Source organism: Amphiura filiformis, chromosome 1 (genome assembly GCF_039555335.1).
Source record: "Amphiura filiformis chromosome 1, Afil_fr2py, whole genome shotgun sequence".
In the NCBI taxonomy this organism is placed as follows: domain Eukaryota; kingdom Metazoa; phylum Echinodermata; class Ophiuroidea; order Amphilepidida; family Amphiuridae; genus Amphiura; species Amphiura filiformis.
In genome coordinates this window covers 32,927,780-32,953,381 of record NC_092628.1, presented here as the reverse complement: position 1 = coordinate 32,953,381, position 25,602 = coordinate 32,927,780, and the positions used below count along the sequence as shown (strand labels likewise).

At 37.0% G+C, this 25,602-nt stretch overlaps 1 protein-coding gene across 1 annotated transcript in view; it reads right to left on the bottom strand.

The window, feature by feature from the left end:
* Positions 1-6,193: 6,193 nt before the first annotated feature.
* The window catches only part of LOC140145626 (uncharacterized), a 38,191-nt gene continuing 18,782 nt past the window's right edge, over positions 6,194-25,602 (bottom strand). The window contains exons 2-13 of the mRNA XM_072167347.1: positions 22,500-22,772; positions 21,633-21,765; positions 20,669-20,874; positions 18,883-19,034; positions 17,533-17,701; positions 15,164-15,252; positions 12,691-12,805; positions 12,357-12,455; positions 11,804-11,945; positions 10,308-10,471; positions 9,558-9,706; positions 6,194-9,197 (exon numbers count right to left, since the gene is read on the bottom strand). Of these exons, the coding sequence (XP_072023448.1) occupies positions 8,040-9,197; positions 9,558-9,706; positions 10,308-10,471; positions 11,804-11,945; positions 12,357-12,455; positions 12,691-12,805; positions 15,164-15,252; positions 17,533-17,701; positions 18,883-19,034; positions 20,669-20,874; positions 21,633-21,765; positions 22,500-22,772 (2,849 nt within the window). The 3' untranslated portion in view covers positions 6,194-8,039. The remainder of the gene's footprint in view (positions 9,198-9,557; positions 9,707-10,307; positions 10,472-11,803; positions 11,946-12,356; positions 12,456-12,690; positions 12,806-15,163; positions 15,253-17,532; positions 17,702-18,882; positions 19,035-20,668; positions 20,875-21,632; positions 21,766-22,499; positions 22,773-25,602) is intronic.

The following is a 25,602-nucleotide window of genomic DNA, read 5'->3' as shown; positions in this document are numbered from 1 at the left end:
TATCAACAATTGAGCGCTATTAATACACATTAATGTTTTTAAACAAATAAAATTCCAAAATATGGTACGTTTTCTGTCTTTGCTTGTCACTTGGTGTGTTTAAGTAATGAAGTTGGGATTATAATTTAAATTTTCATCATGACACCATCAAGCCTGATAGCCGAGCGGTCTAAGGCGCTGGTGATAAAGGAGTACATTGTAGCGGCTCAGTGCAGCGTGGGTTCGAAACCCGCCGGCGCCTCTGACAAAAAAAATGTCATTAATTTTTTTTAAATTTCATATTATGTTAGGGAAATGTGGCTGGGAGAATATATGTATGGCGAAGAGTGGTGGTGTGATTCCGGGGATTATTCTTAGTGGACTTAAGGGATCTAAAATGAGCGTTTATTGTGTTTCGACAGTATTTTTTGTGGGACATGAGAGCACCTCAGACCTATCGAATTGCATTCTGAATACGAAGCATGTCTTTCTGATATCAAATAATTTTCATTTTTGAAAATCACAATATAATACAAATTTTATGACAAATTATAAAAATTGATATTTTTCAAATTTTGATATATAACAGTCCTCGAAGTAAATTATATAAATCTAATGATATATTCTTAAAGTGTATGTAGCAGGAGAAATGCCGACGGTCAATTGAAAATTTTGACCTTTCATATTGAAGATATGGATTTTTTCCCAAAAGACCTATTTTTTTTTTGGTGTTTTAGGAAAAAAATCCATATCTTCAATATAAAAGGTCAACATTTTCAATTGATCGTCGGCTTTTCATCCCACCTACATACACATTAAGTATAAATCATCAGATTTATAAAGTAAACTTCAAGTAATGTTAAATATCAAAAATATCAATTTTTAATGATTTGCCATAAAATGTGCATTAAATTGTGAATTTCAAAAAATCAAAATTATTTGATATCAGAATGACTTTCTTCGTATTCAGAATGCAATTCGATATGTCTGATGTGCTCTAATGTCCCAAAATAAATACTGTCCAAACGTTCATACCCCAGCCCTTAACGTCAGGCGAATTACTTAGGGGCTGTGCAATAATTATGAGCCCTGAGGAGGGTAAAATTGGGGGGTCAAGACATTTTGTACGAGCCGAAAGGGGGGGCAAGCATTTTTGGCACACATTCATGGGGTGCCTTTTAAATAAAACGCTCTAGAACTGCTTAGGAAAACAGTACGGAAAAATATGTAAATTTTTCTCCTCGATGCGCTCGCAACACACACCGTCATCATCCCTATATCTTCGTGTTAAAAATTGCCGTGATAGTACGATGAATCCTCACGTTTTTTCAACAACTACGCATGGTGATTTTGTTCGAGATAGGCCGTGCGACTCAGGCTAAGCATACAATTTGAGATTTTGAGAGCCTGCCACACTGTTTCTATTCTATGTTTTACGATTTTCGCATGATCAATATATGGCTGGCCGTAACCGCCACAACGTGGAGCTGCTACGCGTAGCTTACTTTTCGCTTCGCGGAGCTAAATTGACCAATCATGTTAGATCTTTTCATTACGCGGAGCCAGTGAATGCATCCTCGTTCCAGAGAGAGAAAACTCTTGCCAAAATTAATGTTTACTATGGGGATTTTAAATGAATCGATTGTAAATAAACCACGACCAGTTGTACAGGATCAATACCATTGTTTGATTAGTGTATAGTCAATGTTACCTTGCATGCATGTGTTATGTGTGTGGCGTGTTTGTTTGTTTGTTTGTCTAATGTGTCAGGCCAGGATCACTGACACCCACGGTACTGATACTCTCATACTATCACGGTGATCATATTGTTGAATGTTGTTGACTTTAAAATAATCATGATGCAGTCATGTCTACAGTAGAACTCACCACGACCTTTGAAGGACTTAAACCCTATTAAAAGCTATTAAACCAAGATAACACTCAATGAAAACAGCTCAACTATGTTACATCAGATCTTCTCTGGTTAAATACACACTGCACTTGTGTCTGTTTTACCTGTGCAATGAGCAATGAGCTGGTATTATAGTTTCAGTTGGGTGAACGATTATAAAGCGAACGCAAGGTAACAATACTGTGGGCTTTTGTTTACGAAATGAGACAATAGTCTGCTTATTGTTAACCAGCGTTCTTGAAAATGAGAAGCTTAATGACTTAACACGGTTTAGAAATAATTTCTTCATATTTTTGGTACAAAAGTACCAATATTTCCAAACACCTAAATTAGCTAAAAATTTAGGACATGTTACAAAACTATATTTTCTAGAATTTCAGAGAATACTTTAAATATTGGCCGGTTATTTTTTACACAGTGACGTCAACTAGGCAATGGCCTATACTTCTAACATACACTATTTGTAGAGGTCACGCGTCAATGGTGAGCGCACTGAGTATTGTGTATAGGAAAACGGACAGTAACTACAGTATGTATGGCCTACTACTAGTATATAAAGTAAATCCGAACTGGTTTGCTGTTTGCTGAAGGTCGAATTCCGCAGGGACACCGCGCAAGTTATACAAATTAGCTCCCGGCGATACACTGCAGATCGCAGAACTGTGTGCATAGTTTACCACCACTCTGCCTAGCTATATAGTTATGTACAATACTGTATGAGTTTCTTATGAGTGCATGTCCATCTTAATAATAAGTCAGTTCGTACTTTTCATAAACTACTTTTTGAATCATAACTTTCGTGACCGAGGATATCTTGCAACTACGTGACGCTCGTCTGGCAAATTCTTAATGAATAAATTCGCTTCACGTAATGAGTAAGTCGTACTTAATTGGTCAGTTTTACCTCCGAGTAATGAAAAACTCTAACATGATCATGATTGGTCAATTTGGCTCCACGGAGCAAAACGTCAGCTACGCGTAGCAGCTCCACGTTGTGGCGGTTGCGGCCTACCATATCAGTATCCCATATGATATTTCTATTGCAAGAAAATTTTATTTGTTGTCAGGTTTTATCTTAAATACACTAACTGGAAATTAAATACACTAATTAGTGAGGACCGGTATTTTGCTGTGGATATGTTTAACTGCAATTTGCGGGTAAAAAAATTGAAATCCTGGGTAAAAATTGTGATCATATTCAACTCTTTGAGAAAATAATAATATAAAGGAATGCATGTAAAATCCAGCTGCAATACAATGTACATTATTGCCACACTATCACGCTCTTTATCCACGTCAATAATAGAATATCGATTTCAATCGAATTGAATAAATTGCTCAGTTTTGAGTTTGTAGTTGACTACTAAGCGACCTAAGCGATCGATTGCTAGCCAATCAGATAGAACTCCTTTTCTTGTGTTCGGTGAAATACCACTCGCCCGTCGCTCACCAACGGAGTATTAAATTTATATTTATCGTATAGGATGTCGACACTGTGCAACATATAGCTAGACCATTTGGGGTTTGCAAATAGGGATCCCACAAATTTGCATGTGCAAAGAGCAAGGGGGAAAAGATTTTTTTGGCGGGCAGAGAGGGGGGAAAGCGATTTTTGGCAGGCCGAGGGGGGGGGGGACGATTTTTGGCGGCCGTTCGGAAATATCTCCCCCGGGCTGTGCATTAAAAAATTAATGCACAACCCCTTACATGGGTATAATAGTAATTTTTGCCACGAAGTGGTTTTCACAAGGAGTTTTAAAAGAAGCCATTTGGGTGCTATGTGGGTGTTTTCTAACTCAGGTTTGTATAATAATCACTTTATTTGTTACACCCAACGTTGGCGGAATTTATGTTCAATAAGAGACCGTTCACAAACACTTGTGACGGGGATCTGATGCAGGGGGGGCTGAAAAATTAAAAATATCAACTTAATTCGTAGAACATGAGTTCACACTATTTTCTATGGGGTTGACGTTCATTTTTCATGGCTAAAAAGGGGTCCCTGAAAATAATTTCAGATCCGAAAGGGAAGCCCTGAAAAATATATGTGAATTTTTCTTCTTGCATCAGGCCCCCCTGTTACAAGTATTTGTGAACGCTCCCCCAACATCTTTAATTTGGGCTCATACTATTATTGCTGACATGGCATGGGAATTTGCTTTATTTTCATATTCATTACAGATGAAGTTGGGTTAGTTGACAAGCTTGGCTTTAGTTAAGTTCCAGCTATACGGTGACACCTGGTGACATCATGCTGGACAAATTCCATTCACTGTGAGAGGAGGTTCGTGTGTGTTTGAATACAATAGAATCAATACACCATTAATTTGCTTAGCATTGAACAGGTCCCCTGTCGCACCAAATCACTATAATACATCTTTGAAAGTGACAGAGGTGTCATTAAAGTTGGAATAGATAATTATTTTTTTTAATTGTCTACCTTATACGTCTACCTTTAATTGTCTACCTCGTACTACAAAAATACAATAGCCATCAGGCCCCCGCAAGGCTACAAGACGGTTGTTTGATGTGACCATTTATTATTTTTATTAATACCAAAAGCTGTCACATTAATAAACTGTATATATTTTGTAGCAACTTTTAACATAGACTTTCGTTTCTATATCAAATTATTAATCTTTTTCTGCTTTTTTGTGGTAATTTAAATTCTATAAACTGTACATTTGTGTTCAGTGGCGTAGATTTCTTTTTGACATGGGGGGGGTGGAGTTGGAAAAAATTCTTGAAGTATAGTCAATCCAGCACCTTTTGGCGACAGAATAGGTTTTTGCTATTTTGAAGCTAAACTGATGAAATATGGTGTTAAAGTAGAATAAATGCGCGCTTTTATTTTGCACTTTTGTGGCTAAAATGGGCAAATATGAGGGTAATTTGGTCAGAAACCCATTCTCAGGCGTCAACATTAGGGGATGATTGTATGGACCATCCCCCCTGGCAAAATATTGGGGGATTTGTCCCCGCATCCCCCCCCCCCCATCTACGCCTATGTTTGTGTGCAAATTGAGGGCGCTATTTACATATATTTTAAATTTAAACTAGCCAAATAATATGAGTTATACCTTATATTTCATGATAAAAAGTTGTTTGATTCCCTTAGTTGTTTAAATTCAAAAAACCTTGCATAACTTTAAGTACACTAAAAAAACCAGATAGCGCTATCAGCTTATCACGGCACTGGCCAAAAATGACCCCCCCCAGATTTGACCTTTTTGCTTATACCTCAAGAACGGAATGTCGCAGGTAGGTCAAACTATACTTTTTCTGAATCCTTGAAATATTGAGGAATAAGGTGGTGTGCTTTTTAACCAAATTTGAGCAACTTTACAATTTGACCACTGTGTTGACCTTTGACCTTGAAAATGGCCGGAGTGCCGGGAATTATTTTGTTAACATCTTGAATGTGTTATAGGACCATAAAAGGAAGCTAAAAAGGTTGGTTTGGTAGAGTCCTGGGGGATGCACATTAAACCCTCGTATATACTGGACTAATTGTTCTATTTTTTTTAATTTTAAATAATGCTCCTGCAGGCAAATGCCGAAATCAAATTGAAAATATATATTTTGAAATGAAATGTTATGATTTACGGCGAGTGGGGTAGCAAGAAGTTGTATGGGCTAGGGAACAACATTTTTCACCATTTAACTAAGAAACTACAATGTTCTTCTTAATACTAAAGGAGGATTTCGTGATCCCAGCATCCTCTTTTTATGACATTTTTCAGTAGATATCCAAAAAAGAAGCTTATTCCTAAAATGTCAGTTGATTCCGATTTTGCGTTTGCGAGTTATGCATGATAAATTCAAATTTGACGATATATTTGCTGAACGATTTAATCTGCAAGAAATCTTTGGTACATAAACATTATGTAGCCAGAGGTTTCCAGTGGTATAAAAATCTCAACATTTTTGAGGAAAGTGGGGGATGAGGCTGTCGATCACGAAATGCCCTTTTAATTCTAAACATTTGAATACATGAATACAAAACCCACCCAAGTCCATGGGAAGTGATTTTGAGAGAAAAACCTGTGTATCATTTTAATTCCTTAAGTTAGATTTACCTGGTCAATATGGTAAGTTTTACGTGCAAATGAGTGGATTAAACTGTATAAAGTATGACCATTAGCATTTCAGGGACTTTGTAGGGTTCATTTTAAATATTGGACTTGGGTGGTTTTTTGAATCATATACAAAGACAACAACGTTAGAATGAGATTACCACTAGTAAGATAATACAAAATAAAGCACACAGGTATGTATAATGTTGATAAGCATTCTGCCATGTAATATAAACCACACACGTTCCTTTATTAAACCCATTTTTTTTTTCAAAAGTCACTCTCCAGCAAGGAATGTGTTACAAGTGGACTTTTATACATACTGGATTTCAATCAATGTGTTACAAGACTCAAATCACGGAATTGGGTGGTTCTTTCATACATGCTGTTTCTCACACATCTTTCATACATATGACAGGCCTATGTATAGCAACAATTTCCCATGCTTAACTCAATTTGGCCAACGTATGGACTTGGGTGGGTTTTGTATTCATATATTCATTTGTAAAAGACAGAAAAAAAGATTAATTTTGAATTATGAATTGGAGAGTTGACAGAAACTTATGGTTTTTTTTTAAGGATGCGTGTTCCCAATACTGATGGTGGATTGTTATGAAACATGATGGATGTAAGCACGAACAATTTTCTAGGACAGGTCAAGGGCGTCAAGGATAAGGGCGTCAAGTGAGTATAGATTGTCAGATTGTCATGAAACTTGCTGGATGTGATCACATGTCAATGTCATATGAGGTCAACTAGGCATAATTGTTGGATTATTATAATTAAGCACCAACGTTTTTAAGGTCATATCAAGGTCATCTGAGATCAACTGTTGGATTGTCATGAAACTTTGTTGATGTGATCACAAAAAGGTCATTTGGTAAAAAAGGTCAACTAAAGTAAATTCCGCTTTCAAAATGAAAGTTCTTGAGTATTACCAGCATTCCAGACACTCATCAATGCAAAATTATGGAACTTGGTCTTCATTCGTGGCGTTGTCTTGTTTACAAACAGTTCTAGTTTTAATTTAGAAAGGTTTCGGAATAAATTAGTGCTCAATAGACGGGCTTATTTGTTTCACTATGAATACACCACCTATAAATAGCTCTGATATAATAGGCCAGCAAGCTACACTCGCTCATATGTCATATGTTGTCAATCATCCAAGTACTAATAGGGGTATGCCCCCTTTTGTTTGGTATTCCATATATGTGGATAATAAAAATGTTTTTCAGAGAAATGAAATTTGAACTCTAGAGTTCAGGAAATTAATGGAGTTTTTGAATATAAATAAATACATTATATACACATAAACAAGTTTGCTTTCGCATATTGCTACATAAGTCTGAGATACATGTACATCTTGATTAATTTGGCCCATTTTGTTGATTAACATTGATGTATGGCATTTAACTTTATCAACATGCCCTTAAGTATAAAATATTGTTTGTTTTAGGTTGGATTACAGTTGATATTTTTCTTTACTTGCCCAGCAACGTTTCAGCTTGCCCGGGCATTTTCATATTTCTTCAAATATACTGAAGTAGAAAAGATATTGTGTTGACGAGTTTGACAGGTAATTATTAACTTGCCACAACTTCTTCGACCCGACTTAAGTAGATTGTTTAGTACATCCGTGGTCCTGGTACGCGCTGGTTCCTCGTTGTGAATTGTTTTCATTACACAGAATGTATCGTCGACATAGCGCTACCATGATGCGGTACTACGGGGGACTATACACACCCATCTTCTTGTTATGCAACTCTAAATGTGAAGTATATGTTATTTGCAAGCAAAAGCGTAACAGCTGTATAACTTGTTCCACCTAAAGGTTTTCCCACCTCTTCCTGATCCAGTGAAATATTCATCAGGTAGAAGTCTGAATTGCTCTCAGTTTACCGCAATGTACATGATGTATGAATTATAATTACATCATCTTTGTTTTAGTGGAGCATATGGATAAAAAATAAGGCCGTTATTTACCGCTGCTTTGCAGACTAGACGAATTCCGGAACAATGACGACACAATTTGAACATTATAACAAGTCAAATGGATATCGACATACAATAAATTACATAATTATGTTTTCGCGGGACATGCGTCGTATGTAACCATTACACCCTAATCCTGGTGCAATCATGACTTCTTTTGCTTCTTCTCCCTCTTTGTCGTCGTGACCCCAATCTGGCTCAGCACCAATTGAGGCACACTTAGCATACACATCTCCGGCTCCTTTGTCATCATGACACCAACCTGGCTCAGCACCAATTGAGGCACACTTAGCATATATATCACCGGTGTCGTCGTAACCACAACCTGGCTCAGCACTAATTGAGGCACACTTAGCATACATATCTCCGGCTTCTTTATCGCCATGGCACCAACCTGGCTCAGCACCAATAGAGGCACACTTAGCATACACATCTCCGTTGTGGTCATGACCCCAACCTGGCTCAGCACCAATTGAGGCACACTTAGCATACACATCACCGTTGTCGCCATGAACCCAACCTGGCTCAGCACCAATTGAAGCACACTTAGCATACGTATCACCTTTGTCGTCATGACCCCAACTTGGCTCAGCACCAATTGAGGCACACTTAGCATATGTATCTCCTTTGTCGTCATGACCCAAACTTGGCTCAGCACCAATTGAGGCACATTGGGCATACACATCTCCGTTGTGGTCATGACCCCAACATGGCTCAGCACCAATTGAGGCACACTTAGCATACATATCTCCTAACTGGGCTCCGCAAAGCTCCGCATATTCTAAATTAAGTACCGAACAGGTCCCTTTTGTTTTCATGGTTTCTTTGTCAGTCTTTGTAAATAAATTACCGTAGCTACTAGAGCGTGTTTGATTTACCATTGGTTTCAATACTTTCCCCGATTGACCCTCGACCAAGATATTGTAATTAATTTCGCCATCAACTTCAGTTCCGTTACGAGAGAACGTAAGGAAATCTGATAATGCAGGAAAGACAGACGCGCTGTCCGTTATGCTGCGATCACTATCGACTGTCGCTGCAATGTCATCCTTTATGTCGTCCTCAGCGCCTATATACTCGTTGCTATTCGTTTCCTCGTTGATCTCGTAATTGTCCGATGAAATATTGTTGGATGAGCTTATAGATCTAATACGTACGTAATCATCATAGGAAGGAGGAGGTTGAATATCATCGAAGATTTCCTTTTCTATGGTGTTGAAAACTTTTGTCCCGTTAATCTGTTTATTAAGTAGTAAAAGAAATTGAAATCAGGATTGGGAAACAATGTTCAATACATTGCCACATGCAGAGGCATAGGTGGTGCTTCATGGTACATTGAGGTTCTGATTTGACAATGAAATTGATATGAAAACAAATGATGACGATGTATTAACGATGATGACGATGATAATGACGATGATGATGTCAAATGATGGTGATGTATGTAAGATGATAATGACGACGACGACGAGGATTATTGTTATAACGTGACAGCGAACTGATCCATCTACACGAACAAATCTGAATTTATTGTCTCAATCTAATGTTTAGATGTTACTGTGGTTACCCATTTGACCCATTAATTAATCACGGCTTACCTGGTACCTCTTCACTTCCTTTGGAATAAATATTTTAGGTCCAGGTTTAGTGACATCTGATTTCTTCACCCAGTATGTGAAGAAGACAACACATACCCCGAGCAAACACACACCTAGCAGGCTGATCCAAATAAGAACGGCGTTAATGCCTGCAACACAATATTGAATAACAAGGATCACAAAATTAGTACTATTACTATTCTTGTGGATCGAACCGGGGGATCATTAGCTCCTGATTAGATTTCCTGTAGCTTATCCAAATGCGCTATACGAAACATCAGTGGATTGCTGGAATGCAGGTAAAGTTTACTAGTGACGGCCACTTCCTCTCTCACGTGTCTCAGCAGCCACCGGGAGCAGCCAATAATACAATTTTTTTAAATTAAATTAAGAAAGTGGACTGAATGCTTCACTAGCAGGGCATGACGATATATTATTCACAGATTTCTGTCCTTGCGTTTTAGGATAAGGGTAACCCTTAAGAATAGGTTTATATGATTAGGTTTATCCTTATAATAGCTATAAAACTATGGCCATACTACTATGGTGACTATGAGTAATACTATTATTTGGAGTACACTTATTAAGGGTGTGTTCGCAACACTACTAATTTTGGTCAAGTCAAAAAGAAAACCTAATATACCATCGGGATTATATTTGTGCGGAGATCAAAGTGAAGTAAACGTTGCTGTTAAAATCTTCGGGTTTGTCGGGGGTGTGGGGTGGGGGTGGGGGTGTGTGTGTGCTAACCTGTTTCTTTAATGGTTTTAATTGGAACGTCTAAGCAATTCTTCTCGCTTTCAGCCAGCTTATTCCTCATCGACAAACAAAAATAATAGTTGGTGTCTGGCTTAAGACCCGTAACAACAGTGGAGTTCAATTCCGATGAAAGACGTTTTGGTGGGTCTGGTAGCCTGAAAAATAAATAAGAACGTTTATGAAAATGATCTGCTTGATAATGAGAAATAATAGACGGGATTCTGAGTCAAGGAATTGATATACGTAGGCCTACTTAACTTACTCCAACATATCGGAATAATTTCCCTTCAAGAAAATAAGTACGGGTGAATTAGTACACTATACTATTATTATGTCAACACGCTTTCTTGACTTGACCAATGACGTTCCTAGTATTAGGCGTTTGATTACACCTTTCTCACGCTTTACCGGGACAAAAAACCTACTACTAGAGAGACTACCAAAATGGGAACCGACGGTTTTACAACATTACAAATGCTATAAATCAAGCTCTTGATAGGTCGGGATTGGCCTCAGCAATTTGGTCTAGTCGAAAAGAAAACCTAACGCCTACATGAAGTGAGGCAAATGGGGCAACGCACCCGACTCTGCAGTACAAGCCCGCAACTTGCAATCTCCAACATGAACCCTTGCACTAGGGAGATATCGCCCACGACGCTGAAAAATCAGCGCAACTCAGCCTCGTCCACGCAGATATTTAAACGTGATAGAAACACACACATATCATCTGCATATCATCGCATTTGAAAACGCGGCGATTGTAGTAACATTTCAGGCCATACAAAGATTGTATATAGGGTGTATTTCAATGATTGGTACTCATCATTAAGGGATAAGGGATTACATTAAAGCCATACGATCTTATAATATGAAATTGGTTAAATTTTTTCAAACCTGATTTTTTGGCATATTTGTAATGTTTACACGTGTCCCAACTTGCACTTAAACGGAATCAGTCAAAATTTGTTGTGTTTGTAGGTCAACAGGGCAAAGTTCGACATAGTCATAATTCATAATTATGACTTTATGTCCTCCTATAGAACTGCATGTTTTAAAAACAGCCAAAAAACAGCAGTAGAGTTTCTTTCACTTTACCTTGTTATTTCAGCTTAAATCGGACAGAAACCCTTCCCGACAATTATTACTTGTATTATTTCAGCATTTTGAGTATAGAAGAACAAATTTAAAATTTGAAGGAAATCGTACATTAAGACTTAAAAGATCTTAACAGAGGATACATGACAATATCAGGATCTGACATCAAGAATACTAGATAGAGAGCAGTGGAGAGCCATTATGGGAGTCCAACTTCAAGGGTCTCGTCAAGGTACTCGTCATGTTGGATGATAATTTCGGCTTGCATAAATCACAGTTTCAAATCATTGAATGACATTAAACTACAAATTTGGTGGATCTAATGGTGTACTTTGATCAAAGACTGCAATTTTAACATACGTATATTATTTCTTCTCTGTACGGAAGCTTACCAATCGGCTTCATTTTGAGACCATTGCAATAAGTAGTGCTCGATATGACCTTGTGGATCGCGTGAATCCTTCCACCTCACCTCGATACTATGCGGTGACCGTGCTATAGGGAAGGGCTTCTCGTAGACAGGTGGCCTGGGAGCTGTAGTACAAATCAATAATCAAGAATAAATTTGTGTTTTTTAATCCTCATATGGAAAATATGAAGTTCGATGACCTACTTCGGTTTAATTGCCGCGTGCACTTTTGTGCAGGCCTAACCCTGATACCAGCTATCTCTAGTAGCAGTGCCGATTTTCCCCTTCCCCAAAGTGGTAACTTCCAACCTATGTGGCGCGGCGTTACATTGTATTACATTTGTGTACTCATGATGTCAACTACCTCTAGTGCCAGTTGCAGCTTCGCCCCCCCCCCTAACGATGCGATGGTACCAAACCTCCCATTTCATGGAATCTAGAACACCCACTAATACTTGTTGTGCCTGGTACAAAATAATGAAATCACAATGGGAGGGGTTTGCGTTAAATATGATCAAGTGCAAGTGAACACTTACAAGACGTCAAATCAGGCAGCGTAACGGTAGCGTTGGGACCTTCACCTTCGACTGTCGTGGCTGCAACACTTATATAGTAAGATGCAAATTTGTCAAGGCCTGGACGAAAAAATGAAACACAAATACGAAAGTATAGCAATTTATCAGTTTTGGAAGTTGTAGAAGTTGTAGTTAAGTAAATTCGATGCCAAGGGTCTATGAATTTAGATTCTTTCATTGTCCATATCACATAATTATAAACTTTTCTATCGTGTCTAGGGGTGCGTACGCCTGCCACATTCTTATGTTCACGTTTGTGGAATACACAGAAAGGGGTCTATAATACTGAACATACCTGCTTTATAATACTGCGGGTCGTCAACAAAATCTGTCTCAACGCTCCCCATTATGGGTTTGCAATAAATATTATATCCAAGAATTTGACCGTGACGCAATATCTTTGGAACTTCCTGTAAAAAGGCAAACAAAACCAAATGCTAGGATGACATTTCTTTACATTATGAGTGCAATTCTCGCGATTCATAATACGATGCGCCGCCAGCGGTTGCTCTTGTCAGTCCAATTTGTGACCTTCAGGGTCGTCATCGCCGCTGTAGCCACCATTGAATTGTTACGTGAGTGTGATAATAATGATGTTGAAAACAGCTCCGTGAAGAATTTCGTGTAATCAATGGATAGAAAATGGATCTACTATAATTGTATATATATATTGCTGTGTTAGTGTGCTTTCACGTGTAACATCATTATATTGCAATTTAAACACACAATCGACATAATGTCCCTGTTGTATTCGTATTACGCGGGCTTTGGGTGTCGACTTTTCCCAAAATGCACTGTGCATTTTGGCCTCTCCCCAGTAAACGCTGGAGGCGCATTGTATTGTGAAACGACCAAACTCAGTGGTTGCAATTTCATTATTATCTTTGAATATAGACTACTCTAAGCTGTTCTTAGAATAATTCCAAGATCGTACATTATGGCTTTTAAGGCTATCCCATCTACTGAAGGTGACTACCAGGTATATATTTAAAACCATAATGTACGATCTTATAATATGAAATTAGACCTTCTTTTTTTTCAAACCTGATTTTACGGCATATATGTAATGTTTACATATGTCCCAACTTACACCTAAATGGAATCAGCCAAAATCATCCAATAATATAACTCCATGTTAAACAACCAAAAAATACCAGTAGTGGGGTTTCTTCCACTTTCCATTGTTATTTATAGCTTGAAATAGACAGAAATCCTTCCCGGTAGTTATTATCAATATTATTTCAGCATTTTGGGTACAGAATAACAAAATTAAAATTCTACGGAAATCGTAGATTAGGCCTGTGGCTTTAAGGTTAAAAGACAATAGAGGTATTTTGATGTACCATGGACATTATACTTTTGTGTATAATGTACAACACAGACACACATGAAAACACCTTGTTGGTATCTCATGCTTTCAAATCTAAAACTGCAGATTGCGTATGTAGTTGCGCTAAATTCAAATTTGCTGGCGAATGTCTGTGAACGAAAGTTTTCATGGCCTTGATCAAAGGAAAGCGAATTCATTTGGACGTTTTATTACAAACGTTGAATTTAATATTATACTCATTGAAAACAATAAAACCTAGGGTTTCAGCTTTTTTCATTGTTAGTTTGGAGTGCTAGGAAATGAATTTTACTGCAACATGAACAATCATTATTTATAACAACCTAGATGAAAAACTAATACTTTATTAAACATTTATATGGGTTGAAAGTGGTAACATAGAGAAGTCTGCGAAGCCATATATAAAAGCCTATAAAATAGCATATTATGAGCTTATATATGACTTGTTATTTAAAACCAATAGCAAACGAAAGTGAAAACGGATTTCAATATCATTGTGTTGACCTTGAATCATTATCTTTTTTTTAAAATATGCATTCTGGAATTAATAAATAAATGAATGAATACATATAGCCTAACATAATATAAACCTAGCTATATACGCTCTATACTTGCTCCAATAATTTGTATCAAAAAATATGAGCATGTCGGACGTTCCACGTTTTAGAACTCATTATAATCCTTTCTCAAACTTGAAACGTTTAATCCCAATCGTGATTAATATTGTGATGATATGTTATGTATGAAACAAAATATATAAGAGCGTATATAAATGGGTCTAGTCTAAGTCTCTTAAATATTTAAACGTACCATACAAATAAATAACCACATTACGTAGACACTGGCTTAAAAATCGAAACAGAAAGACCTGTGAAAAAACCAAAATCACAGGTCATATATAATCTCATCCTAATCTTTCACCTGTTTTAACCAGTCAATTCGCGGTCGAAGTGACGTAATAATCGCATTAACGTTCACGCGGTACCTATGCATTGAACCATAGATGTCAAAGAAATACTGATCACTCGCAAGATTAGTAAGATTAGTATCTTTGAAAAGAGTGGTATTGTATTCAATCTATGATTGCAGACATACACAGGTGATGAATGCAACCTTGTAGTGCAGAGCGATCTATTCAAAAATTGTATTCATCTATTGCTATGGTAGTTAATCCGATTATTACCTCACTTCGACAGCGAATCGCCTAATAGCCCAAGCCCTATTGTGCTATTGAATGGTTAAAACAGGTGAAAGATTAGGATAACAAATATATATATAATTGACCCGTGATTTCGATTTTTCACATGTCTTTCTGTTTTTTTTAAGGCACTGTCCACGTGATGAAATTAAAAAAAAAAAATAACAAAGCAATACTTGATGGTTAGGGCTACAAAATTTGAAATATAACATATGTACCTACCATCCATGTAAAATTGACATCTCTCAAATAAGGATCCAGTGTTGAAGTTGAATGGATAAAAATAAGATTCTGAACAGGTCCTGCTGGAGCTATAAAAAGACAAACAAATACACAGCGATTTTGAGGTCGGATATCTTACAGACTAATATTATACCGACTGTTTCAGTCACAAAAAGCAGGGCTGCCTGGAGATAAATCTACTTTTTTTTTAACCTTTGCCCATCGTTAACAGTTTTGTACACCATGCAGGCAGCCCATGCAGTTAAAAACAGTCGATACAGAAGTACATGTTTCAACGCTGAGATTATATTATGGGATCGAATAGCAACGTTTGCACAGTGACGTGAAAGCACATCAGACACATCAAATTGCATCCTGAATGCGAGGAATGTCTTAATTCTGATATCAAATAATTTTGATTTTTTTTTTAATTCGCGATAATAATACAAATTTTAAGGCAAATTATTAAAAAGTAAACGAAGTAAACTGTATAAATCTAATGATAATGTACTTAAAGTGTATGTAGATGGGAGGAAAAGCCGTCCATCATTTGAAAATTTTGACCTTTTGTATTGAAGTCCTTTTCGTATTTTCTCTTTAAAGTTTCTAAACTCTATCTTTTAAGGTTGGTCTGAACCCTGGAATTATGGAAACTTTCGGGCCCCATAACTGCTAAATTGTTGGTCTAAAGTATATAAAAGTATACATATTTAGAATGGCAAAGACTTAAGTTGATAAGTTCATCTGTGAGGTCAAATTTGGGCCAAAATGCTCATTTTTGGCCCAAGATCCCAAAAACGGTTTTTTGGCCCACTTCTTGGGCCAAATTTTTTTTTCATTAATTTTTAAAAACTAGACAAAAATATCTAGGGACCGTTTTTTCATTTTTTTGAATTTCGACCAACTTCGAGAAATTTGCACCAAAAATTGTCAAAAAATGCTGAATTTTCAAAAAAATCATAAAAAAGTCCGATTTTCGCCCAAATTTCAAATATTTTTGGTGAAGTTGGTCAAAATTCAAAAAAATAAAAAACCGTCCCTAGATATTTTTGTCTAGTTTTTAAAAATTAATAAAAAAATTTGGCCCAAGAATTTTTTTTTACGTTGCACAAAAATGGGCCAAAAATGAGCATTTTGGCCCAAATTTGACCTCACAGATGAACTTATCAAGTCTTTGCCATTCTAAATATGTATACTTTTATATACTTTACACCAACAATTTAGCAGTTATGAGGCCCGAAAGTTTCCATAATTCCAGGGTTCAGACCACCTTTTAAGCTCCCTTCTTGTTTAAACCCATCTTTGAATACAGTCCCTTCATATGGAAATGTTTGGCTACAAAAACGATTCTCTTATAAACCATCTATGTGCAAAGTTTCCACCTCGATACACCTGAGCACACAATTTCGTCCAAGAGCTTCCAAGCAAGCAGTGAATTGTCTATACACAGTCTTTGATTACATCACACGGTTGAGTGCATAGCATCATAAGAGCGAGCTGTGTGAGCTTCTAGCTGGAAAATAGGCTAATGTGATTGCTTTTTTGTCAAAACCTCAAGTGTTCCCTTCATCCAATCAGAACTTTTTAAATATCGAACGAAAGCTAACACTTCCTCCTAAAACACCTTTTTCATTAGGTCAACAGATAACGCAATTCAATGCTTATAGCAAAGCGAATGTGGTAAATCTGTTGTAAACGACCTATCCAAGCACGATTTTTGACCAAAATGTAGGTTTTAAAAGTTAAAACCTTAAGTGATCCTTACAATATTTTTCCGATTTTATGTCATTAATTAAAAGAGCACACTTATATTGTCCACATACTAGCTTCATTTCAATGAGCAATGCAATGACCAATTCTCTTTAAATTGCAAAGCTTGTGCAAAAAGTTACTATTTTCGCCTGTTTTGTCATACTATTGTAAATGCAATGAACTATGACTTTGTTAAATAAGAGCGCTTACAAATTGATATGTCATTTTGCTGACGGATTCGTGCTATATACAACATCCAAAAGAGAGGCAACTAATTCAATTGAATAAGCCTAATCGGCATTGGAAGATTGCAATGCATTGTAGGACAGTTTTTGCAGTTTTAGGACACTTTGTCCTTTGACCTTTCAGAAAATTCAGAAATATTGGGTTTTTGTACATACAAAATATAATCTAAAATGTTTTACAATATTTAAAACAAATATAAAAAATATTAGTATGTTATAAATTAATTATTTGGTATTTTTAATGATCAAAATTATGACAATAATAAGAAAATTAATAATAATTACGTCAATTTTCCCGAAATGTCAGAGGTCAAAGTGTCCTAAAACTGCTCTCAAAAACCGGAAGTTAGAATGGCGATTGGGCTTATTTACCTTCCTGGAGTGTCTCCTTCGACAGATAAGCTCTATGACTCCAATTAGAACCACCATCTACATCATGTACAAAGGGCTGTGATCTGACTACGATGTTGTAAATTGTATATGGCAAGAGATTATGTAATGTAAAAACCACAGGGTCGTTTTTGGACATGGTAACCATGAGCTGGGGAAAAAAGAGAATAGAACATGGTAATAAGAATGGGTATAAAATGCGGGATACAGTGATGTATCATCTACTCTAACATGTCTAAAAAGCTCTTTTCGCCGTATATATAGTCTGTGAATGTCGCTGTCAATTTGATTTCGTTTTTGTTGACTTACACTTACACAATGTTTTTCTTTTATAGCGTACCATAATATCCCTAAATACAATTACATTGCATAAAGGATGAAATCAAAACTCGACCGGCGGTTAACCGCCAGTTCCGTCTGCTCCGTCCGGTTTCTATTGTTCTAAAAGTTCTTAAGGGATGGGGTATGAACGTTTAGACAGTATTTATTGTGGGACATTAAAGCACATCAGACATATCGAATTGCATTCTGAATACGAAGAATGTCCTCCTGATATCAAATAATTTTTATTTTTTGAAATTCGCAATGTAATACACATTTTATGGCAAATGATTCAAAAATGATATTTTTGATATTTAACAGTGCTCGAAGTAAACTTTCTAAATCTGATGATTTATACTTACAGTGTATGTAGGTGGGATGAAAAGCCGACGATCAATTGAACATTTTGACCTTTCGTATTGAAGATATGGATTTTGTTTCCCAAAACACCCAAAAAATTAGGTCTTTTGGGGAAAAAATCCATATCTTCAATAGCTTTCAATATGAAAGGTCACAATTTTCAAGTGATCGTCGGCTTTCCCCCGCAGCTACATACACTTTAAGAATATATCATTAGATTTATAAAACTTCGAGGACTGTTATATATAAAATAATGTGAAAAATATCAAATTTTAATCATTTCTCATAAAATTTGTATTATATCGTGAATTTAAAAAAATGAAAATGATTTGATATCAGAAAGACATGCTTCGTATTCAGAATGCAATTTGATATGTCTGAGGTGCTCTCATGTCCCACAAAAATACTGTCCAAACGCTCATTCCAGATCCCTTAATTTATCACAATGAGACATGACATTTGCTACAGACATCAGGATATAACCATTTGAAGTTGAACTTTGCTCTATAATGCCATGGCAATAGTTTAAAAAATAATGCCAATTCTATGAATTGATATTTTTTCTTACTACTTAATAATCCCCTGATATTAAGTACTTATATTTGTTACATATTTTAATAATAGTATGTCCTCTGAGAATAAAATGCTTACTGTCTTAGTTTCCAGGCTTTCATTTTCCGAGTAGTTAACTTGATAGTTAAGTGCAGAATACTGCCAAGCAACCGGCTTTCGCCAAGATAGTTGAAGAGATCGTGACGTTGTTGCGACCACTTTTAAATCAGTTACCGGGCAAGGAATAGCATCTGTTGGAAAAAATAATGAAAATGTTGTATAAAATGGGAAAAAACAAACACCTGTCCAGTCTGTCCATTCAAAATAGACGGTTAGCAGTTTGTTTTAAATTGAAAAACAACATACTTACATTTACAGTGGGGTACTTTGCCGAACCCCAACGGTTTTAGAGTAAGATAATTTTGCTTTGACACCACATAACAAATTTAGAATTGTTTGAGAAGATTTCATGATTATGTGTTAATCCAATGGCGACGTCAAAAATGGCGATATCGCATCCACCACCACCTGTGTCCAGTTCAATAATAATACTTAGAATCGCTTTCAGACATTGAAATATCTCTATCTATAAATTTAGCCATTTTAATGACTCAAACTGTTTAGACTCTCATTCATCTGGGTATGTTGAAATTCAGATTTAATTTAAATCTGGTCAACCAGACATACATATTTTTGACGGACGAACCGACGTTGCAACTGAAACCTTCAGTCTTCAGCTGGGTTGTGATGCAAATGACCTTGAGTACCGGACATTCTTCGCTGGTTGTCATCTATACCAGACGTGTCCGGTACTCAAGGTCATTCGCATCACAACCCAGCTGAAGACTGAAGGTTTTAGTCGCAACGTCGGTTCGTCCGTCAAAAATAGGTATGTCTGGTTAACCAGATTTAAATTAAATCTTACTTTCATTTTAATAACTGAAATATGTTAACTGGAGATATGAATAAAAACCAATGTGACTTCACAAAAGAAAACAATCCTCATCCTGCTTAAGCATCTTAGTTGAAATAATGATACTTGTTGCACTATTTGGTTGCATCATATCTTACCACTCAATAGAAAACAGAAACGAATCTGCCTAGGCTTGTATCCAAAAGAGGTTTTTTTTCCAAAAGAAAAAACTTTAAAAGGTCCATTGGCTCGGTTCAAATATGCCTTATTGCATAACAATACTTATTGTAACAGATTGTGCAACATGTACCATACTACTGCGCCAAAAAAGTATCCTTACACTTGGAAAAATTCCTAAATTTAAAACTAAACCATATTTGAGTGAATTTATTTTTTTAATAGATGCGCTATCTAATTCCTCACATTATGACACCCCATTTAATCTAAGATGACCTCAAGAAGTTAAGTTACAAGCATTTGATTAGACGAAGGTCCAGTTTTGAAAGTGACAAACTGGCCTATACAAGACAAAAAAATACAGCACAGTTTCTTCAGTCAAACTTTATTCAAAGCAGTAAGTTTTTAATCCCGTTTGTTCTTCTCTGTACTTTTCACGACTTTTATTTCATTTTCAGTTCTTAAGTTTCAGTTTTCTTTTCAAATTAAAGAAGGCGCGCATAAATGAGCCACCCACGAATGTCAAACCAGAAGTCTAGTCAGTGGATTTTTGAATATATAGTTTAACACTGGCCCCTCGTCTAATCAAATGCTTGTAACTTTACTTCTTGTAGTCACATTGGATTCAATTGAGTGTCATAATGTGCAGGATTAGATAGTGCATCTATCTAAAAAGATAATTTACCCAAATTTGGTTTAGTTTTCAAATTATGGGTTTTTTTTCAAGTGTAAGGATACTTTTGGGCAGTATATTATAGGATAACTATAATATGAATACTACAACTCAAGTATGACCTTTCATTGGATGGATATTTATCATGGTAGAGCGCCTTCCAAGAGCATTGGTCTGGTTAACTCGAACACACTGCTGTCGTGAATCTCGTACAATGCACGATCTTCCATTATTGCGATCTTTCTTGCATCGAGGTTTGCAAAAGACGTTCTCGTTGTTTCCCGTATTCTCGCAAATAGTCCACCTATCAAAGTCAACAAACGAACACCTGTACAACAAAAATGTATTAAACATGTAATGGTTGGAAAGAATTTTTGCTGTAGCGGGGACCCGAGAGTAGAGGACCTTTTAAAGGCCCATTATAGGCGAGGGTAGAAAGCAGTTGTATCAGCAGATAGGCGAGGTCTGCTTGTTTTCTGTTGACAAGGGGCAGTCTTCAGTGAAACGGCTCTTTTCAGAGCCACCAAACCTTTAAATTGAGCAGATAGGCGAAGTCTGCTTGTGTTTTGTAGACAAGTGGCAGTCGTCAGTGAACGGCTCTTTTCAGAGCCACCAAACCTTCAAATTTAGCAGATAGGCGAGATCGGCTTGTTCTCTGTTGACAAGGGGCAGTCTTCAGTGAACGGCTCTTTTCAGAGCCATCAGTAGGCAAGGGGTACATTGTCCTGAAGAAGTCAGAGCTACTCCCGAAGAAAGCTTGACAGTTTTAAAATTTTCCAACGGGGAACTCACTAAAAACCCACTAATCGTCATGAATTCCCGTCGTAAAAGCCTATCCCACAATATACCATGCATATTTCTCCCTCGTCCAGGAAAAACAAAGACAAAGCAGAACAAAACAAAACAGATTTTTCTCTGCCATTTTTCCAAAATACATATAGAAGTGGTCTAAAATGAGGTGTCTTTTAGCGCTGAAATGATCAAAATCATGGGTTTTTGGTCAAATTCAAGGGGTCTTTCAAAGCTGCGCAGTCCAAAAACAGGGAGTTGGTGGGTTTATCAGTTTTAATTCAACCGCTTACATACCAATCACTCTCAGTCCTTGTATGCTCCATAGTGAAATTGGAATCCAAACCAGTGTCGGTTATTTCTTCATATTCACACCAATAGTTCTCTTGAGACCGGCTGAAACACGTCACCTTTGGAGGCTTGGGTATGACTGTAAAATGTCATCAATCAAAACAAAGGTACATTTTCATGTGATTTAAAAATGTACAGTACACAGATCAAATAAAATACGTTCCTTATATTTATCAAAATAGGTGTGCCGGTACTCTACGCATATATAACACTTTATCGTGTTTATAGTGTTCTTAGTTGGTAGAATCTGCTCCACACATGGGCACAAGTTTAACAAGATGACGTTGAATCGACGTCTAATTCCATTTAGATGTAATAACTCGTCGATCATCGACCTGATTTCAAACCGATGTTGAAATGTGGTTGAAACCGTGCCAATCTTCAATTCGACTTTGATTTTATTTTCAAAACTGATATCGACAAAATTTCAACATTATTTCGACCCGATATATATCAACTTTACATTGGTATGGAAAAATATAAATAATAGTGGTCCAAGAATTTACCCTTGTGGTACACCTCAACTTACATTTTAAAACCGGGTAGATGAAGCTGGCTAGTCAAGGGCATTGCCAGAGGCGTTTGACTGATTACCACAAACTATACCCTTTTTATATATAGGATTTTCCGACTAGATCAGTCTTACTTTGTAGAGGAACTTCTTTAATGTCCTGGTCATTTGTCGGATTGAAGCTAGTAAAGAAATATTTTAAGCACGGGTTTTTAATTCTCACTGCACAGATTTTTATTCTCACTGCACAAATGTGCTATAGGAAGCACAATAGCCCCTGACAGGGTATGTTGTATACTTACTTGCCACATACAGCCTGATCCCTGTTGTAGGCCTACTGCCGAAGCCACAGTAGTAATTACGTATTCCAATCCCACTTACATTGGCCAATGGGAGTATAACAGTATCGTTAGTAGTAACGATGTACTTGTCCTGGGTAATCTCCTTGGCGTCGTTGTCATACCAACGTATTTCATCTAATCTACTATCAGGAGTAGTAACTTTGCATGTAAGGTTGAGATTGCTTCCTTCCAACACTATTTTACCATCTTTACCAGACTCTAGTATGTCGACACCTTTAAGAAAAGCAAAGTAAGGGCTGTGAGCAAGACTAAGACCGTATGAAATGTATCAGATTAATTTGTAAAACTAAGACTGTGTGAATTTTATAATTCTGAGACCGTGTGCATTTTATAAGACTAATACCGTATGGATTTTGTAAGACTAAGACCGTATGAAATGTGCAAGACTAAGACCGTCATCCTGGAGATGGGGGATGAAGAAACCCCCAATATTTTGATAAAGGGGAATGGTTCATACAATCATCTCCCTCCCATGTTGACACTTGTATGTGGGTTTCTGACCAAATTAACCTCATATTTTGCCATTTTAACCTAAAAGTGTCATTTTTTGCGATCTTCTTTTGCACTTTTGCACCACAAAAAAATAATTATGTCGACAAAGGTGCTGGATTCATCTCTACCACTACGCCACTGAAGACCATGTGAATTTTGTAAGACTGCGGCTGTATCAATTTGTGAGACTAAGACTGTATGAAGACTAAGACCGTAGGAAGTTTGTAAGGCTAAGACTCTATAAATTTTACAAGATAGTAGAGAGGCCACATGGTGACTTTGAGGTTTTTGTGCACACAGGAAGGGTGTCTGATGAGGCGGCACTTGCCTCAGAGGTTAGGACATTTTTCAAAATGAAGCTCAAATTGAAGCCATTTGGTACACCAGACCATTGGTTATTATTATAAATAGACTAGGGCCAATTTTTTGCCCAGGTATACAAAGAAGACACTTTAATGTACACTGCAAAGGTGTGTATTGAGGTTTATTTGCATTTGCTGTTTTTGTATTTGCATAATGTTGCATAATTTAGTAGGGGAACAGCGGTAACGTTCCGTGACCAAATCATTAAGGTTCAAAAGTATTTTTGACTTTCCTAAAGGATGCTGAACAATTTGGCTTGGGCTGCCCGCTTCAACATCCTCAAAGTTCTGGCAATTTTTAGTGGGGGTCAATAAAGGAAAACATGGGGTAAAAATTAGACAATGTTGAAAACTATGCTAAATTATTCGTCTGGCCATGAAGGAATCCAAAAATGTTTACATTGGTTCGCCATAAGTCTGGTAGTAACGTGGGTGCGCATCTCGCACACAACGTTAATCGCGTAGGACGTACTCGTACACGCATGTGAACCCATACCCGTTTTCATATTACGGACATCGGTCGGATAATTTCACGACTGAATTTTTTTTTTAATCCTGAAGAATGGGTATGGGTTCTCATACTAAATAAAGCACTGATGTCACTACCAAACTTGAAGTGAACCAAAGAATAGTTTGCTCTATCTGCGAAGTTATGTTATGGGCAGAAATGTGTCAAATGTTAACACACTTTTGGCTGCGGCAGAGATCCTTTAATAGTAGAGATAGGACACTCTCTACAAACTGCCTATACCATGCTATACAGCAGTTGAAGACATGCAATTCGCAAGCGTCGTCGCCGGCCAAGTCTTACTACGATCGTGTAATGAGAAGATACCATAGAGTCCTACATATAGAGATCTGAGGAAGAGACGGTCCGAATTGACCTAGTGACCTATAATTTATCCGAGAATCACATTTTTAGAGTATAAGTCCGCCCACCGCTGTCAATCATTCTAATGAACAAATAAACAAGCTCTGGCAATGACGTAATCCTAATTATAAATGAGAGAATCACATTGTACATGTACTGTCTGCTGTACTAGATGTCTTCCAACAAGTGCCGGAGTGTCGCGGTCCTGGCTGCGGCCAATCTACTAATACAGTGTTAACCGTATTAGAAATTGACCCCAGCCCAAAATTCGTTGACCTTTGAGTGACACGTTTCTGCTCATAGTGTAATAACTATAACTTAATTGACCTCTACAACGATCCGGTCACGGAACATTAGGGCTGTTGCTCTTATACATGATATGTGATGTATATTACCCCCAGATGAAATAAGACACATTTCACTCGTAAGTTTTGCTAGGCATATCTGTCAGGAGTATCTCCATTTATTTGTAATCCAGAATTGGATTTAACTTCATCTTATCCAATAAAATAGGGACCAAAAGGGTACCGTTCCAATACATCAAACGTGGCCCAACTTCTCAAGAGAAGTTTATATACATTAATTGAGTCCATCCTTTAATATAAATTCCTTAGAAAAATGCAGATACATTAATCCTACTTTCCTGAAACCGAGAACATTCAGGGAAGTAATCTTGATATTTGACATAATTTCGTTTAACTTCTCATCACTATTTCTCAAATTTATTAGTAACGAATTATTACTATTTGTAAACACTTATGCAATTACCTATGGTGATCAAATTATTTTCATATAATTGGCTTTAAGATTAAGTTCGTGGCCATGTCCCTTTTTTACCGCCACCATTTTTGACCATCTAAACACAGTGTGCCCGCTCACCCGTAAGATACGGGGCCCTCCCGGGAATTTCCCGAGCCCATACCTAACTAATTTACCCGTAATGTACGGGCCTCTCAGGAACATAACAAGGTGTGGCTCAACTTCTCGCAGAGAAGTTAACCCAAATTAATTCCTTTTAAGATACGGGGCCCTCCAGGAATTTCCCCGATCCCTCAATTTGCACACAATGGTCCAATCTTCTCCTCTCACAGAGAAGTTAACCCAAATTAATTCCTTGTAAGATACGGGGCCCTCCAGGGAATTTCCCCGATCCCTCAAGTGTGGCCCAACTTCTCAGAGAGAAGTTAACCCAAATGAATTCCTTGTAAGATACATAAATGAATGAAAGAAATGAATGCATGAATTAATGAATGAAAAATTAATGAATGAAGGAATATGGGGCACTTTTGCACACGCACATGTGTGGTCTAGCTCCACC